The sequence below is a fragment of the Bombus vancouverensis genome, chromosome 4 (assembly GCF_051014615.1).
Source record: "Bombus vancouverensis nearcticus chromosome 4, iyBomVanc1_principal, whole genome shotgun sequence".
Lineage (NCBI taxonomy): Eukaryota > Metazoa > Arthropoda > Insecta > Hymenoptera > Apidae > Bombus > Bombus vancouverensis.
Window position 1 is genome coordinate 11,792,663 of NC_134914.1, and position 16,224 is coordinate 11,808,886.

Here is a 16,224-nt window from a genome sequence, read left to right on the forward strand (position 1 = left end):
ACTAATACTCTCATAGTATACACACAAGTAACAGTTTTAAGCTTTCCTTAATCCTGCGCTTTCTATTTACAATTTTCCACCTCTGTGAAAACCTGATTTTCTCCTTGTACTTTACGTTATCTATCAACATGAAGAACTCGTTTTCGAAATATTGGTTTTATCAGCTTTTCCAGCAATCAAGGTTACCTCGAGGACAGATTTTCCTCGTCAAATGTTTCAAAGAGAATAGCTGTTCTCCAGACTTCGTCATCGTCGTAAAACTGGTCGACGATGAAACGTCACCTCGTAAAAAGTTAGCTGCATCTGCTTGTTGACCGTCTGCTATTTGCGAGGGGCAAAATTGAACGAGAGCAAAGAAACGATCGTACGATCGGCAAATATTTAGCCTTTGCAAGCTTCCTTGCAAATTGCTTGCCACAATTCATCGGCTGGAACACTGGCATCATACAGTTTCCCTTCTCGTGATGCTATGGATCTTGCTCGTTTATTGAGACGAAGATAGAACAGAGGAGATAGCAGCCGTCTCGAGAACTGTTTTATTATTAAAAATCCTAATTTCGATGAAAAGATCGACTCACAATGGAGGTTTTATCTGGGGAAGAAATTTTGCTGATATATAATTTTCTTCCTCCGATTGTATCATAGAAAAATAGACATTGCTTCGCTGGAAACAACTGCGTCAAGATATTGCCGTGATCTTCAATTAGGGAAATGAGGGCAAAAGTTCATTTCATTCATCTCCGGTTTTAGCCTCGACGAGAAATCTTAATGACTGATTTGTTCGACGGTTGCCCGGGATAATAAACAACGACACGTTTGTTCGTTATATAAGTAACGATAAGAGTACGATAAATAATGAGAAAGATATGATAAAGAAACGTAAGAAAAATTGTACGTAACATAAAGTGTGTATGTTTTGGTCAGAACGTTAGACGTTAATGTTGTTAATGAATAATCAATTGATTAAGTAAAGTATCGATGTATCATTTATTATGAACTGGCGATTGAAATATTTGTTATCCTTTTTAATATTCTCCCTTGTCCGACTCTTCGTAACTTTCGGTTTCTCTCCCTTTCACTTGCTACTTCTGTTCTCTTGCTTCCTCTCTTCCAGGAAATGTAATAAACTTTCTCTTCACGTAGTGAATCGTATTTAATTATTGTACCTTTTTTATGTAACTGTTTAAGTAATGTAATAACACTATGGTATGTATAAATTAATTTATTTATCAGCTTAAACTTATCGTCTTTATTTATCGAATCAACCTAGCTTTTTTTAACAATAAACGTTCCGGCAGACTATCTTGCATTTAATAGTTTAATTTGATATAATGAGAGTGCAGTCTCATTGCTGATGGAATCTAATCACCAGCGTGTTAAAGAATTTACATAAATTATTCTGTAACAAACAAGTCCCACTATTTTCCAAATGCCAGGCAATATCTATCAAATCAAGGTTGCTAGACTGATATTCATTATGATAACATTAGTATAGTAGTACAGTAGTAGATTAGTATATCGGTATAAAATTACGAAAACGCGAATTATTAACATAAACTGGTGTAAAAGATAAGCAGGAACGAATAATATGCATATTTAAAGTCGTTAAAACATTTCTTAGAAAGACACAATTTAAATGGCTCTGCTCCGGTTTAAATGCCAAGTAATTTCCGAAACAACATTTTCTTGCCACAGACGAATGTTTCTTCTTTCTCCTCTCGTGAAACGTAATCTGACCGGTCCATCTCAAGTCGAGATGAATAATGAACACATTTGGACGTAATTGAATTGTAATTGACCCAGAAAGTTTTTCACATTACACTACAGTTTTATTCTTTCGTAGGACCACAAGATAAAAAAAGAAAAAAGCTCGTAACGAGTCTGAGTTAAACAAAACCCGTTCCTTACTGAACATGAACAATTTTAACAAATCTAAACAAAAAGGCAATATAACTGTTGAGTTACTATCTTCTATAACGTTACTTCGATTGTTTTTCTATCGTTAAAAACATTTTTTGATTACGATACGATAATTACTAAACGACAGATAAGATCGTACCATACAAATATGATCGCGAGGATAGATATGTAATTTTTGTGAAAATCTAAGAAAAATAACTTCTACATATGAGAAAATTTAATCAAACATAAAGTACAACATCCTTGAAACATTCAATAAATCAAACATTTGAAGTTTCACAACGTAGGAACTGCATATCTAATATATATATATGTCGGGTTATCGTTAGAATTTAGAACTAGCCATCGTTTTGTACAACAGAGATTATATTTACAGGTACAAAAATGACTTTTACGAAGTTTAACGAAGGACCGTGGTGTTTAAACACGCAAGATGCGATTGACGATGTTCTTGGGTTCGATAACGAATCCACGGGTCAACGGGATAACTCTTTACCAAGCGTAGAATACTTTTAAGCACAAAATACGATTGCTGGGACGCTCGGTATAAACTGCTCGATGTGTAACTTTCCAAGGCGATCGCACGAATAACAGACTGATGAAAATTTTCCTCTCTTTACAATTGCGTTCGTTTGTTAAATACTCGTTAGAAGCATCGAGAAAGTTCCAATCACCGTTGCTAGGCAGTTTCTGCCTGGAGTTTGATTATTAAAACAAAGTGCGTCCCATTATATTGGCACCTCCGAGGTAAAATCACACGTGGCTAGGCCCGTTCTTGAGGCCGTATGCCGTCACAACCACATTTTTAAAGAGAACCGTACAGCCACTCCACACCTCCGTCAGGCAAAACGTCCATCCCGTGACTGTGGCTACGTTTGGCATTAGATCAGATTGAATGACAACAATTGCTTAATTACGGCTACGATAGAATCTAGGCTAAAGTATTAGAGGATTTTCCCAAAATTTCAAAGGAGAGGCTCCGGTTTCCTTTCATCTCCGACATATATATACGGGGTGGTTGGTAACTGGTGGTACAAGCGGAAAAGGGGTGATTCTACGCGAAAAAAGAAGTCGAAAATGTAGAATAAAAATTTGTCGTTCGAGGCTTTGTTTTCGAGAAAATCGACTTTGAATTTTGGCTCGGTACGCGTGCACATTATCGCGTCTCGTTATAACGGATCTCACTGTAGATCGTTGTCTCGATGGAAAAATTAAAAAACAAAATTTTTATTCTATATTTTCGACTTCTTTTTTCGCGTAGAATCACCCCCTTTCCGCGTGTACCACCAATTACCAACCACCCTGTATATATATATATATACTTCACTTCAAATGTGTGATTTATGCAAATTTTCTTATATGTAGAAATTATTTTTCTAAAATTTCCACAAAAATCGCAAATCTACCTTCGCGATTATAATTGTATCGTACAATCTTATCTATCGTCCACCATCTTGTCGTGGAATAACCGTTCTTTCGCATTTATCTCAAATTAAAAAATGCTTTTAACGATAGAAAAACAATGGAAGTAACGTTGTAGCAGATAGTAACGCAAAAATTATATTCCCTTTCTTTTTAGATTTGTTAAAACTATTCATTTTCAGTAAGGAACGGGTTTTGTTTAGCTGAGAATCGTTACGAGGTTTCTTTTTATTTTGTAGTCCTACGAAAGAATAATTACCTCAATAAATTCAAATTACCTCAATAAAAACAGAAAAAAATACTAGTCTTTTGGCATTTCGAATAACTTTTTTCAACAAATAATATATCGTAATTTTAATTTTAATTTATTCGAAGCTGTACAACGTACGATATACTGAAAAATAATCTCCTCGTAGCGTTTCAAACTGCCTCGATAGAAAAGCGAAAAGAAACATTACTTTCTACTGTACTTCTATTTTAAACCATCGGGCAATGTATACTGAGTAACGGCAGAGTCAGCGTACTGTAACCTTGGGCAAGGTTTAAACAGATCGTCAGATGCCGTCCCCACCAATAGCACCGTGGTTAACCAACTGAGAAGACAGGTCCTTATTTAATACAATGCTTACAGTATGCTACCAGTTCAGCTCGAATCGTCGGTCGTCGAAAGTTGATTCGTTTTGCGTTATGGCGCACGACAACACCGTGGTACGCGTGAAGCAAGGCCAGTTACGTGGCGTTATCGAGGAAAGCTATTATGGTGACCGGTATCTCTCGTTTCGTGGTATCCCATACGCGAAACCGCCAGTCGGGCTGCTTCGATTTAAGGTGAATTTCCAGTGAAACGATCGTTCCACACGACGAAACTCCGTTGCGTGTTTAAACTAGATATGACAGTGGAAAAATGATTCCTCGTTTTCTCTTATCTTTTCTCCGCTTGATCATGGGAAAAGGCAATAACAGGAAAAATTGTGTCGTTATTTGATCTAAAGATCTAGAGAACTGTAATATGCTGGAATAAAAAGTAATATTAAAAAACGAGTGGTACTTTGATGATGTGTCTTAATACATGTAAATAATTCAAATTTTATACAAGTGCATAACATAGAGCGATATGCAATGGGGAATTGTTTTATTTAGATCCAGTTAACTGTATTGCGAAACGTTTTGTTTCCGTCTTTTGGTATAATGTGAGGATTAGTAACAGAGATATAAGTATTAATAATAGACAGGATCAATAAGTTTCTTATACTTGGAAGCATTATAAATATAGAGAGGCTTTCAAATTTGTACATTTTATATTTCAGTTTATCACTCGCGAAACAATTGCAAATTAAATTAAATTGAATTTCCTATAAGAATTTCCTCAGTTTATACGCGCTTATCGTTACTGTACTTATCGATTTTTAAACAAATTGCAATAAATATTGATAAACTGTAATAACACCGTATCATCGTGTTTATGCCAATTTGCTATAACGAGATCCTATCTTTTTTCATAATTGGACAGTGTCATACGTAAAATAAAATAGACTTTGATTAGAGACTATAATAACGAAGATAGCGAGGGAATATTCCGAAGGAATTTTTAAGATAAAAGATAATTATGTACATAATTAGTAGATATATTAGCACATTGGCAGAGTGACAAGGGTTAAACCATTGTTCACCGATCTCAGTGATACTGTCATTGAAAATTATCAAATACGATCACCGTATCGTGCAACTAGATATAAATATAAGTTTCATATTAAAATGTTTTGTGCTTAATTTCTGAAAATACGTTTTCGACTGTTGTTATTTGTAGATTCATAATTGTAGGATGAACAGAGGGATCGAGAAGAGAAACCATTTATTTATAATTTTTCAATTAATAAAAAAAAAATATCCCGTATGGAGTGACAGATCGCAATATTCAAATTATTATATAATAATACTTCATCACTATATATAAGTATATTTTTATGGCCTTATTAAAAGAATATTTTTACTTGCTATTGAATCATTCGCTACGACCTTGACACATCGTGTTAACATAATTTCCAATTCATATAATTTCCAGCATAGAAAATTTATTACGCTCGTTCTATGCGATCTTGAAGTTAATTTATTCGCGGTACCTATCATGCGGCATATATTCGCTATAATAATGACACAACTGGAAAGGAGGTTCTTTAGGATTCTATAGCTTCATAAATTGAAAATGTCGTTATTTCTATACTCAAAGGTAGGATCACAATAGTTATTATTTTATTGAATGGATAAATCTATCACACCGTTCTGAGTCAAAAAAACCTTTATTGCACGCGCTTACAAAGAACTAGGGATGAAAACAAAAAAGCATCTTAAGCCTATCGATTAAATCTATCGATCGTAACTAGGATTATCTTCTAGTTACTATTTCTTATAACTAACGCATCTGCATATGGATGGCGAGCACGAACTCACGTTGTCATTTTCAACAGAAAATAATCGTCGTTAAAAATTACAAACACTGTCCTTTTCTGCTGATGAATCTGATTAATAAAATAATCTTCGACGACAGTTCTTTGTCTATGTAGAAACTTGATGGTTGTGCGATATTGCCGATAAAAGTGCGATATTTCGTAACTATATAAATTATAATAATTTTCACTCCATTTGTTACCACCTGTTCAATTTTAACATTAGTCTGACCTATGATAATTATCTCATATAAAATACTTTCGGTAATTATTGTATTATTATACTTGAGTTAATTTATTTTAACTTCTGATAATGATCTTTATATGCACTAATTATTCAACGTGATCTTTAACGATACAGAAACCAATGCCTCGTAAGAACGCGGAATTAAACGTCGAATTAAAAACCGCGAAAACGAAAATTGTTTCCTCTACTCTACACGGAATGCAACGGTTACATCAGACAGATTAGTTTACTATTATCGGTAATTTTCTCGACAATAAAACGTGCTCACGCAACTCGTCGAATAAACCGCTTCGAAGTGAAAACCAAGATGAAGAATAACGAGGAAAGTTCAAAAGTTTCATGATACATACTTACTTACGTACGCACGCGCATACAGATACGTAATACCAAACGCAAGAGTTCTATATTCTAAAGAAGAACACCGTGTACTCTAAGAGCCTTCGCAAAACTGTCACGTTTGTCGTTACAGGAAGGAATACCTAAGATCGAAATCGACGCTAGGTTTTCTAGGCTAGTGTAGTTCTTTCAGTGAAGAGCCAATATCGAAGAATATTTTCTCAAGAGATTCCGCATACTTTCAATAAAATATATAAAAATGTTCTCTGTCACTTTGGTGCTTGTCTCCAAGCGTTTCTCTTACGTTTAAATATACTCAGATGCATTTCGTTCTACGCAAAAGAAAAAATATTCGTTTGAAAATTTCTACCGATATTCATCGAAGTATGTGATAATCCTTCTAACGAGCGCGTTCTTCGTCTCTATGGATGTTACGTTTAAAAATATACTTTTCTTCTTCGCGAAGGAATAGCACGAATTTTATTTAGAAATATCTACGAATTTGTATCGATATTCTACGAAATATGTAATAATTTACCCTAACGCTTCGTTTTTCCGAATATTACGCTTAAAATACGCCTTCTTCGTAAAAAATACTCCTCGAAATTTATTTCCTCATAAATGTCTGTCGGTATTCAGCAAAACAAATTCGTCATTGGCCTCGATAAATGTGACGGTCAACGTTCGTTTTATCGTTATGCCACGATTAAAGGAACTTCCTCGTATCACTACAGGATCTTTCTTTCTGTCTTTGCTCAGGATCCAGAACCCTTAGAGCCATGGACAGGTGTAAGGGACGCTTTAGAGTTCGGCAACTGTTGCAGCCAGAAGGACATGTTGTCGCACGATTTAGTGGGCAACGACGATTGCCTCTACTTGAACGTGTACAAACCAATGAAACCGACATCGACGAAAATGTCGGTGATGGTATGGATCCACGGTGGTGCGTTCATGATGGGGTCAGGCAGCGACGAGTATTATGGGCCCGTGTATTTCATGCGGAAGGATGTTATTCTGGTCACGATTAATTACAGACTCGGTGTCTTGGGTGAGTGCGTCTGTCACTGACATGGCTTGTGCTATAGTTGCTTGTTAGTAATATTTATATAATCGTTAATAATATATACTGGTATAATATATTGTATTATAATATATATTATGTATCTATTATTATTATTTTTCATTATTGTGTATATAAAATGATTGATAATATAACTAGTAAAGTAATATATAATATATAATAATTAGATATATAATTAATGCGATTATCTACATTAATGTATATTAACGTAGCCAAAAGTAAAAATTAGCGTAGTTTATAAATCATTTTATCTCGAAACGCGCTAAACGTTTTCTTAGACTAGTTTATCAGGCTTCCTGCTTTTTATTCAATTATCTTAGTTCTTATATAATGTTAATTATCTCATATCGCATTCTATCGATGATTTTCACGCGATGTATCGTTGTTTTTCACGTAGAGATAGAAGAGTGGTAGATAAAATAATAGTAGAGCGACTGCAGCTGATACTATCTCGTTCACCGCAATGATTCAGGAAATTTTTTTTTTCACGAAGATATCGAATCAGTTTGCATATAATAAATGTAACAAATTAAGCGAACAAGAGAACCTTAAACCTCAAGAGAACCTTATTTCCTTTCAGACAAGAAGGGACTAATTCTATTTTTATAAAAATGCACTTTTATAATCGTTTGAAAATGGAATTGGCAATAATTGATTTAAGAAATTGACTAGTATTTATTGGTAAAATTACTTTCTCTACCGTTTTCCTCTCTTATCTGGATTAACATTTCTATTCTTTGAATCAGCATGTATCTCGGTACGTGAAAATACAAAACGTAAGAAACAGATTGACCAGAACAAGAGAGAATTTCTACTTTCAACGAAACGCTGTTCCCAATACAGCAAAGTGCCTTTATCGTTCGAGCAAATGACAAAAGCAATTCTCAAGAAAAATTCGATGCCTCTGCTGCACTCGGTTTTATCAGAAAGTCATTTGTCATTCGTATTTTCCACATTGGCATCCCACATGAAACGAAATCGTTGAAAAATGTACGACATCCAAAGCCAAAAACTTATCAGCCCGTAAAATGAATCCTCTTGGAGGATCGTATAAATCATATTTCTCTACCTGACATTTTCACGACGTTGCATACAACCTAACTACACAAGACAGCTCAAACAATTAATCAATCAAATTTATTTCTACGCTTCTAACTTAATCCGGTTTATATTTACATTTTAATAATATATGGCCTAATTGGAAGAATAATTTTAAAATCCACGCTGCGTTACGCGATATGAACATTCTTCGATCAGATAACTTACAATTAAACGCTCGTAGAATTTCACACGAAACTTATTCAAACTTTTGACACTAACGATTGAAGCAAATATTTCTCGAAGCTTGAAAAAAATTCAAATCTAAAAGGGTTAAGAATTTTAGCGAGAAAGCTTATCGAGCCTTCAAGAGCGATAATATTTGACAACGTGTTTACGATATCAAAAATAAATATCGCGGAAGCGTGTACAGATTACAGAATTCCGATTTGCAATCCTCGTCTCTTGTTGCAGGTTTTTTGAATTTGGAACACGAAGTCGCGCCGGGTAATCAAGGTTTAAAGGACCAAGTGATGGCCCTGAAATGGGTACAGGAAAATATCTGCAACTTTGGTGGAGATCCCAACAACGTCACTATATTCGGAGAAAGCGCTGGTGCATCGTCGGTCCATTACCTAACTATATCTCCATTGGCTCACGGTAGGATTTCAAATATTTATTTTGATGCAGCTAAAAGGACGATTCAACGTTTCTATCTAGGCATTATTTACAGGCTTAAATAGACGTTTATAGAGAGTAGCTGGAAAGCACATACTTACTATCAAATAAATTGAGAATTTCAAAGACGGAAAGGAACGTGGTAATCCGATGTGTGTAGGATACAAGTTTTGAAAAACGAAATTACATCAGATTTCCATGTTCTTGTTTCTCTCGTTAATAACGACACTTAGAAGAGCAAAGTTTAAAACGAATTTCTGGCTGCGTAAGTGACACGTTGAGAACGAAATATTTCGAATTTTTCTTTCACACTATCCTTTTTCAATACTACAGTATAGGAATGCGATGGGAAATGATGAAATACGCGAAGAAGAATTATATTCAGAATTATATTCTAATTTTAAATCATAGAGATGTCATATAATCTAATATCATCATTTTCGAAATTACCATAATCAAATGAATTCCAGCGAATAACATTTTTATTCCGTCGAAATGAAAGTAACATGCATAAATTCCATTTTTTTCTTCGAATATAGTTCTTTGTTTTTTTCTTTTTTTTTTTTTTTAACAAGCGAAACATTTTCGCTTGTGCCCTTCCGCTCGTTTTTTCAGAGAACGTATCATCACGCGTTATTTCTATCCCATTACCCTAAAATCGAAATCCGTGTTATGTAGCGTGTCTCCCCATTCTTACTATGTTCTGCGCACAAATGAAGATAAGTAAAAAGAAAAAAAAAAAGATAGAAAAGAGTATAAGAAAAGAGATTTTCTTCCAAGAAAATCAGATTCGAAAATGTATCGAGCATAAAAGATCTATATTCCATCTTCTCGGATATATTTTTGTAAGAATAAACTGCTGTACAAATATTCTGTATATCGTATTGTATCTTCTCTCGTCGAAAAACTCATTGATTCACTGAAAATCGGAAACATTGGAAAGATTGAGAGTTTTAATTTGGTTTGCACAGGATTGTTTCACAAAGCGATTATACAGAGCGGAGTGGCGTTTAATCCTTGGGCCATTATAAGCGAGAAACCGAGCAAGTACGGATTCCAGTTGGCCGCAAAACTTGGCGAAACCTCGACCGATCCTGAGACTGTGGTCGAGTTCCTGAGGACGATAGACGCGAAAAAGCTCGTGGATCTCGAAACTAAGCTTCTCACGCCAAAGGTGAGTCTCGCAAAAGGTAGTCATTAAATAGAAAATTTTCTGGTTTTATGAAACAAAACAACAATTATTTACATGGTTTGAGATCTAAAATCTCAATGAAAAATGAATAACAATTGTGAAAACAATGTGTTAGAAATTTTCTTGCTGGTCATATTTCCTTCGCAGAACGAAATTCACGGAATTCACGGGAAACATTTAAACGATAGATTGAGTAAATTCCAGAACTCGGAAAACACGAAACGAACATTATTTTAGTAAAGAAACAACGTTATAGGAGTAGTTGAGAGATACATGAAACAACCGCAGAAAGTTCCGACCGGTCCAGCGATACGCTTCCAATTCCTCCGGTGTTTCTAATTTCCCAAACAAATTCACATGATTCCGTTTCCCAGTTGCGAGAAGTTTGATTAAAAAGTATCAATTGTAACAAAGACACAACTTTGAACAAGTATTGCGAAATCGGTTTTCCCACTGAAAACAAGCGATGTTACGAAGCCAATTTATTCCACCACCTTGTCTACACTAAACGACTTTCGTCTTTGTTCAAAATCGTTTCAGTTTCAGTCGTGTGATTTTTATCCTCTTAATTGTAAATATATTTCACATTCGATGGATTTATTTGCGGAATATATTGTGCTGCAAATACCATTTAAAAGTTACAAGTCTACTTCTATATATTTCCCCTTGTCATATTCTGAACCAACCAACAAATATCGTTTTAAATACGTTTGTCTCGTTCTTTAAGATTATTTCTTTAGTATATTAACTGTGGTGGTTTTTCGTAAAAATGCTCTGGTTAGAGTTCAATTGACTCTTCTTGCAATAATCGTTTCAGTTTCAGTCGTGTGATTTTTATCCTCTTAATTTTAAATATATTTCACATTCGATGGATTTATTTGCGGAATATATTGTGCTGCAAATACCATTTAAAAGTTACAAGTCTACTTCTATATATTTCCCCTTGTCATATTCTGAACCAACCAACAAATATCGTTTTAAATACGTTTGTCTCGTTCTTTAAGATTATTTCTTTAGTATATTAACTGTGGTGGTTTTTCGTAAAAATGCTTTAGTTAGAGATCAATTGATTCTTCTTGCAATAATCATAATAAAATTATTTCATCGTTACTCGATATCAGCAGGTATCTTTTATTGCGCTATTAAAATATTCAATTAATTCTACAATTAATATAACGCTCTCCGATGGAAATAATTGGTGATCGTCGACATTACGTACGAGGTAAAAATGTATTTCACTGTAAAATTTCATCGATGTTCGATTGATAATAAATCGATGTGCTGTTTTACCTTCAATAAAATTGCTTGCATCAGAAAACTCATTTAAATTCGTCAGCTTCCGTTTTTTTTGTTACATCCGTTCCTCTAGGTTTTCCTTTCAGAAATTGAAATTCTTCTTTATGTTTCTTTATGTTCTCGCGATGAATTTTTACAGGAACGTTACGCTACATTCGGAATGTTTGCACCAGGCGTCGATGACAAATCTGCAAATCCATTTATGCCTCAACATCCGGCGGTAATGGCTAAAGCAGGTATTCAAGTACCTCTTCTTATAGGTTTCAATTCAAACGAGGGAAGCATGTTCTTGAGCAGTAAGTTCATTTTCTTTCTCGTGCAATTTTTTACATTCTTAATGTAACTTCTCGTTCTAATAATCTCTGTTATTCAAAGATTTCGTTGGAAGATTGCAATTTAGATTGACGTTGAATGCAATTCTTTATTCATTTAATTCTTTTGTTATTCAAACGATGTTGTTCAGTATAATCTTTTTCCTCAAAAGAATTTACATTAGAATTTATATAAGAAATTATGCTAACTGTATCTTTCTTATTTATATATATTATTTTTTACTTTTTATATTTATCGGTATTATCCTTGTGTTAGGCTTTCACCCATTACAAGCTTAGGTAATAAGCGGGTAATAATATTATAAAAATGTATGACATTAGTCTGAGACGAATGAGAAGTCGCTTTTTCTTTCAACTATTTGAAAATCAATTTTATTTTTGTAAAGAATGGCGCTATTTTTAAGCCTGTTTCTTATTTTCGCGTTTTCTACTACTGTACGTATATGTACGTGTATGTATATTTGTATACAGAGTATTCCAAAGTTAAATGGCCAAAGTGCAAGGGCTTACTGTACAGAGGGAAAAAGCCGAAAAAAATGTTATGTAAAGTTAATCAATAAGCGCTTTGTTACAAAATTGTATAGAAATATCGTACGCGTGAAACGGATAACGACGCGGCTATTGAAACTCAAGAAAATTCTCCTTATAGAACTTTGTAATGTAAATAATTGCATTGTTCATTGACGTGAAACTTGTATCGGAGCGCAAGAGAAACATTTTACAATGAGGAATTAAAAGAATCATTTTTACCATATTGTTATATTTTACAACAATTAACGACAGGGGATTGTCACCAGATGATAAAAGAAACACGTAACTACGCTGACACAATAATCCAGTCAATTTCCGTGCGTTGTGATGGAAAATGCATCGTTATCTACCTTACGCATAGAACATTTGTTTGTAACTCTGTAACAAAGCGTTTATTAACCTTTTGCGCTCCTATGTCGAGTGCGACTCGAAATCAATTTTTATCTCAGAAGCTCCTTCGTCGAGTCCCACTCGACATTCTTTTAGTTCCGCCTTTGTTTGTGAAACGTGCGAAAGAAAAGCAAGATTTCATGCTGGAAATTGTTTCAAGATATATCATACGCTTAAAAATTACAAAATACAACAATAGTGCGAATAAAACTGGTATTTAAGTGAATTTCTTTCTTCCTTTATTTATTTAAATCGTCTTATTTTTTAATTAAAGTAGATTTCGAATAAAACACCTAAAAGCGTTGGGAGCTACTGGCAACGAAATTGAAACAAAATTCGGAGTGCAAAGGGTTAACAAACTTTACGTAACATTTCTTTCTTCTCTTTCCCTGTAGAATCAGATTCTCTCACAGTTCGGCCGTTTAAGTCTGGGACAACCTGTATTTCTCTAAGTCCAGAAATCCACAGAGAAGTTTCTTGGGGGATTAATTCGACCTAAAAGAAACGATAGTCACAGTACAAATCGAAAGAGAATTCCTATACAAACGTTTCTGTAAATCCCTAGACCTTGGAGAAGTAAGTTTTACTTCCACAAAACGTATCTTTAGAAATCAAAGGGAAACGATAACAGCCGCGATCTTAACGGTTGTTAACTTCCAATCGAAATTTTCACACAATTACCGTAATATTCGTCGGCTTAATATCCTCGAACTTAGAAATCTACTAAAACGAAAGACAATTATCGCAATTATCCGAGAGAAGATGGAAGATTTTTGGTGAAGGTAAATTTATTGTTAAAGCTCGGTGTAAAAATATTTTCAGTATTTCGGGGAACTAATTCCGCGGAATCTATCCGAGAGGTGAACGAGAACTTTGAGCTGGTAATCCCCGAGGAGACGAAGATTTACTTAAACAGGGAAGGAATCAGTTCGAAAGAAGTGAAACGCTTGTATCTGGGCGAAGATACAATTAGCGAGAAAACGGCGGATAAATATTCAAATTATTTGAGCGACGTGATGTTCCTTCAGGGTATTCACGAGGTTGTCAATATCCAGATGGAAAGGAACAACCACCCTACGTATTTTTACAAGTTCACTTACGACCCAGAACACTCGCTAATGAAAGCGACGTTTAATATTACTCTGCCAGGTATTTCATATTTTAATTACAATTTCTAATATGCTTTTAAATCCTCGGATTATTATCGATCGTGTGACCAAGAAGGTTCTGTCGTATGTATTTTATAAGAAAAAAAAAAAAAAGATGCAGAAATAGGAAAAAGAAACATAATTTCCTTTACCCAAATAGCTTACTCTTATTTTGATGAATGATCGTTCTATGTTTTTTAAATGTTTTCTTTCGTTATAAAAATACGATAGAGCTTTTGTTAAACTCTCAGAAATTCATCGGTGAAGTGGTTTCTTCCAAAATTTTTTCTATTTAATGGAAAAAATTTGTATTTGTAACGAGTATCGAGTAATTTTATATTTTTCATGATGATATTATAACGATGTTATAGACTATGACGAAACATAGAAAAAATGTGTATCGTAGTAAAAAGCATAGATAATGCTCTGTTAATGCTCTTTTTGCATATTTTTTTGTTAACTGATAATACTTATTTCGATTCTGGTTGTTTATGATTTTTTAGTGTCAAATATTTTGATCGACACAAGGAGTAACGTTTTCTCAACGCGTTACTAACAAAGATTTTAAATAAAATATGAAAATAACACGTAAAGCATATTATTTACCAACTTACAAAATACACTTCACTGTATTTCTCTACGTATTCAAGAGCAAGAGACGAATCTAATACGAATATAACATGAAAATAAGGTATTCCAAAGTTAAAGAATACAAGAAATGCAATCAGCTCTCGCACAAAATTTACATAACAATTTTCATAATCTATTTTTTTACCAAAAATTAGGCATCCTATTCCATAGTAACGTGAATCATAAAATCGAAGAATTTGGACAAATGACAGCTTAGAATTCCGCTACGTTGAAAATGTCTCGAATCAAAAATTTACCGAAGTGACGAAAATTACTAATGAACTATTAATAGCTAAATTAAATTACTATAGTTAATTAATAGTATTTAATAATTAATAAAAAATAGATTAAGATAAATAGAAATTCAATAATTTAATAGTCAATTAATAGTATAGTTAAATTACTATTAATATTTCATTAGTAATCTTCGTCACTAATGAAATATTAACAGTATCAACTTCGAACAGATAACAAAATTAGCAAGAGATTCGGTAAATGTAAATAGATACAACTGGAAAAGTTGTTCGAAACTTTCGACCATTAACGTACCCAAGTTCCTATGGTTGAGATCGAAGTCTTCCAAGTGTAAGCTTGGAATCTTTGATCAAAGATTCGAGTATCCACCAAAGCTGAAGCGAACGAACGTCTGTTTACGTTGTTACACGCTTAACAGTGCGCCTCAGTCTTTAACGATGTTCAGCAGTTGCCCCTAATAACGTCAACCGTAAAGAGTCGTCGAAATCAGACTGCCGTACCGACCAAGCCATCAATTTGAACTTTTTGCTTGTAGAAGTTTCAGAACATGATTTTAGACTGTCGTTCAGAGCAGTTGGAGAAATGTAACTTTCTTTTTGGTCATTTATAGGAGCGACACACGCGGAAGAGTTGCAGTACTTGTTCTATGCGAATTTAAGGAAAACAATGGGCATAGAACCATTCGAAGTTGGAAGCGAGATGTACCGAATGATGGAGTGCTTCATACAGATGTGGACAGACTTCGCAAAAACTGGGTACGTGTTTTCCTATCTTGCAAATTTATTGTCCAATATTTCTCTCGCATGGAGAAGCATACAGATGCCGAATACTCATGTATACTACAACGATAGGAGCATTGGCGATTCTTCCGAAATGTATAATTACCGCGATGATAATTTTGCGAACGAATAATTCGCGCGGAAACTACACGATGATAATAAACGTATCACATACTTTCATTTAAATTTTTCCATCGTCATAGGGTAGCCAGAGATATAAGAGTAAGAAATAAAAAATTGAAAATATAAATAAGAATATCGGAACTTTGTTCTTTCCTCTTGGGTTATTAATGAGACGAAGCCAATGTTTTCTTTTCGTGTTTTAGTCATACATGGATGTAAAAATCAAAAAAGAAACGTCGAGCTTGAATATCGTTGAGAAACGTGTGTTTGAAACAAAAAGATATATTAATTAAAAAGGGAAATAATAAATGCACGGCTACGCAATTGAATGAATACTTCTCGCATGGATATGTTTCTACGTTTTAGTTCCGGACGGTTATCT

General features: G+C 34.1%; 2 protein-coding genes across 15 annotated transcripts in view; one reads left to right on the forward strand and one right to left on the reverse strand.

The window, feature by feature from the left end:
- Dh31-R (Diuretic hormone 31 Receptor) overlaps positions 1 to 16,224 on the reverse strand; it is a 164,979-nt gene that overhangs the window by 26,555 nt on the left and 122,200 nt on the right. The window lies entirely within an intron of this gene.
- The window catches only part of LOC117156840 (juvenile hormone esterase), a 36,483-nt gene that overhangs the window by 19,368 nt on the left and 891 nt on the right, over positions 1 to 16,224 (forward strand). The window contains exons 1-7 of one of the 2 annotated variants that reach the window (XM_033334230.2): positions 3,971 to 4,170; positions 7,129 to 7,417; positions 8,963 to 9,148; positions 10,138 to 10,340; positions 11,794 to 11,950; positions 13,730 to 14,056; positions 15,551 to 15,695. In XM_033334230.2, the coding sequence (XP_033190121.2) occupies positions 4,030 to 4,170; positions 7,129 to 7,417; positions 8,963 to 9,148; positions 10,138 to 10,340; positions 11,794 to 11,950; positions 13,730 to 14,056; positions 15,551 to 15,695 (1,448 nt within the window). In that variant the 5' untranslated portion in view covers positions 3,971 to 4,029. Of the gene's footprint in view, positions 1 to 3,970; positions 4,171 to 7,128; positions 7,418 to 8,962; positions 9,149 to 10,137; positions 10,341 to 11,793; positions 11,951 to 13,729; positions 14,057 to 15,550; positions 15,696 to 16,224 lie in introns of those variants that run through there. The other variant, XM_033334231.2, reaches the window with a different exon arrangement.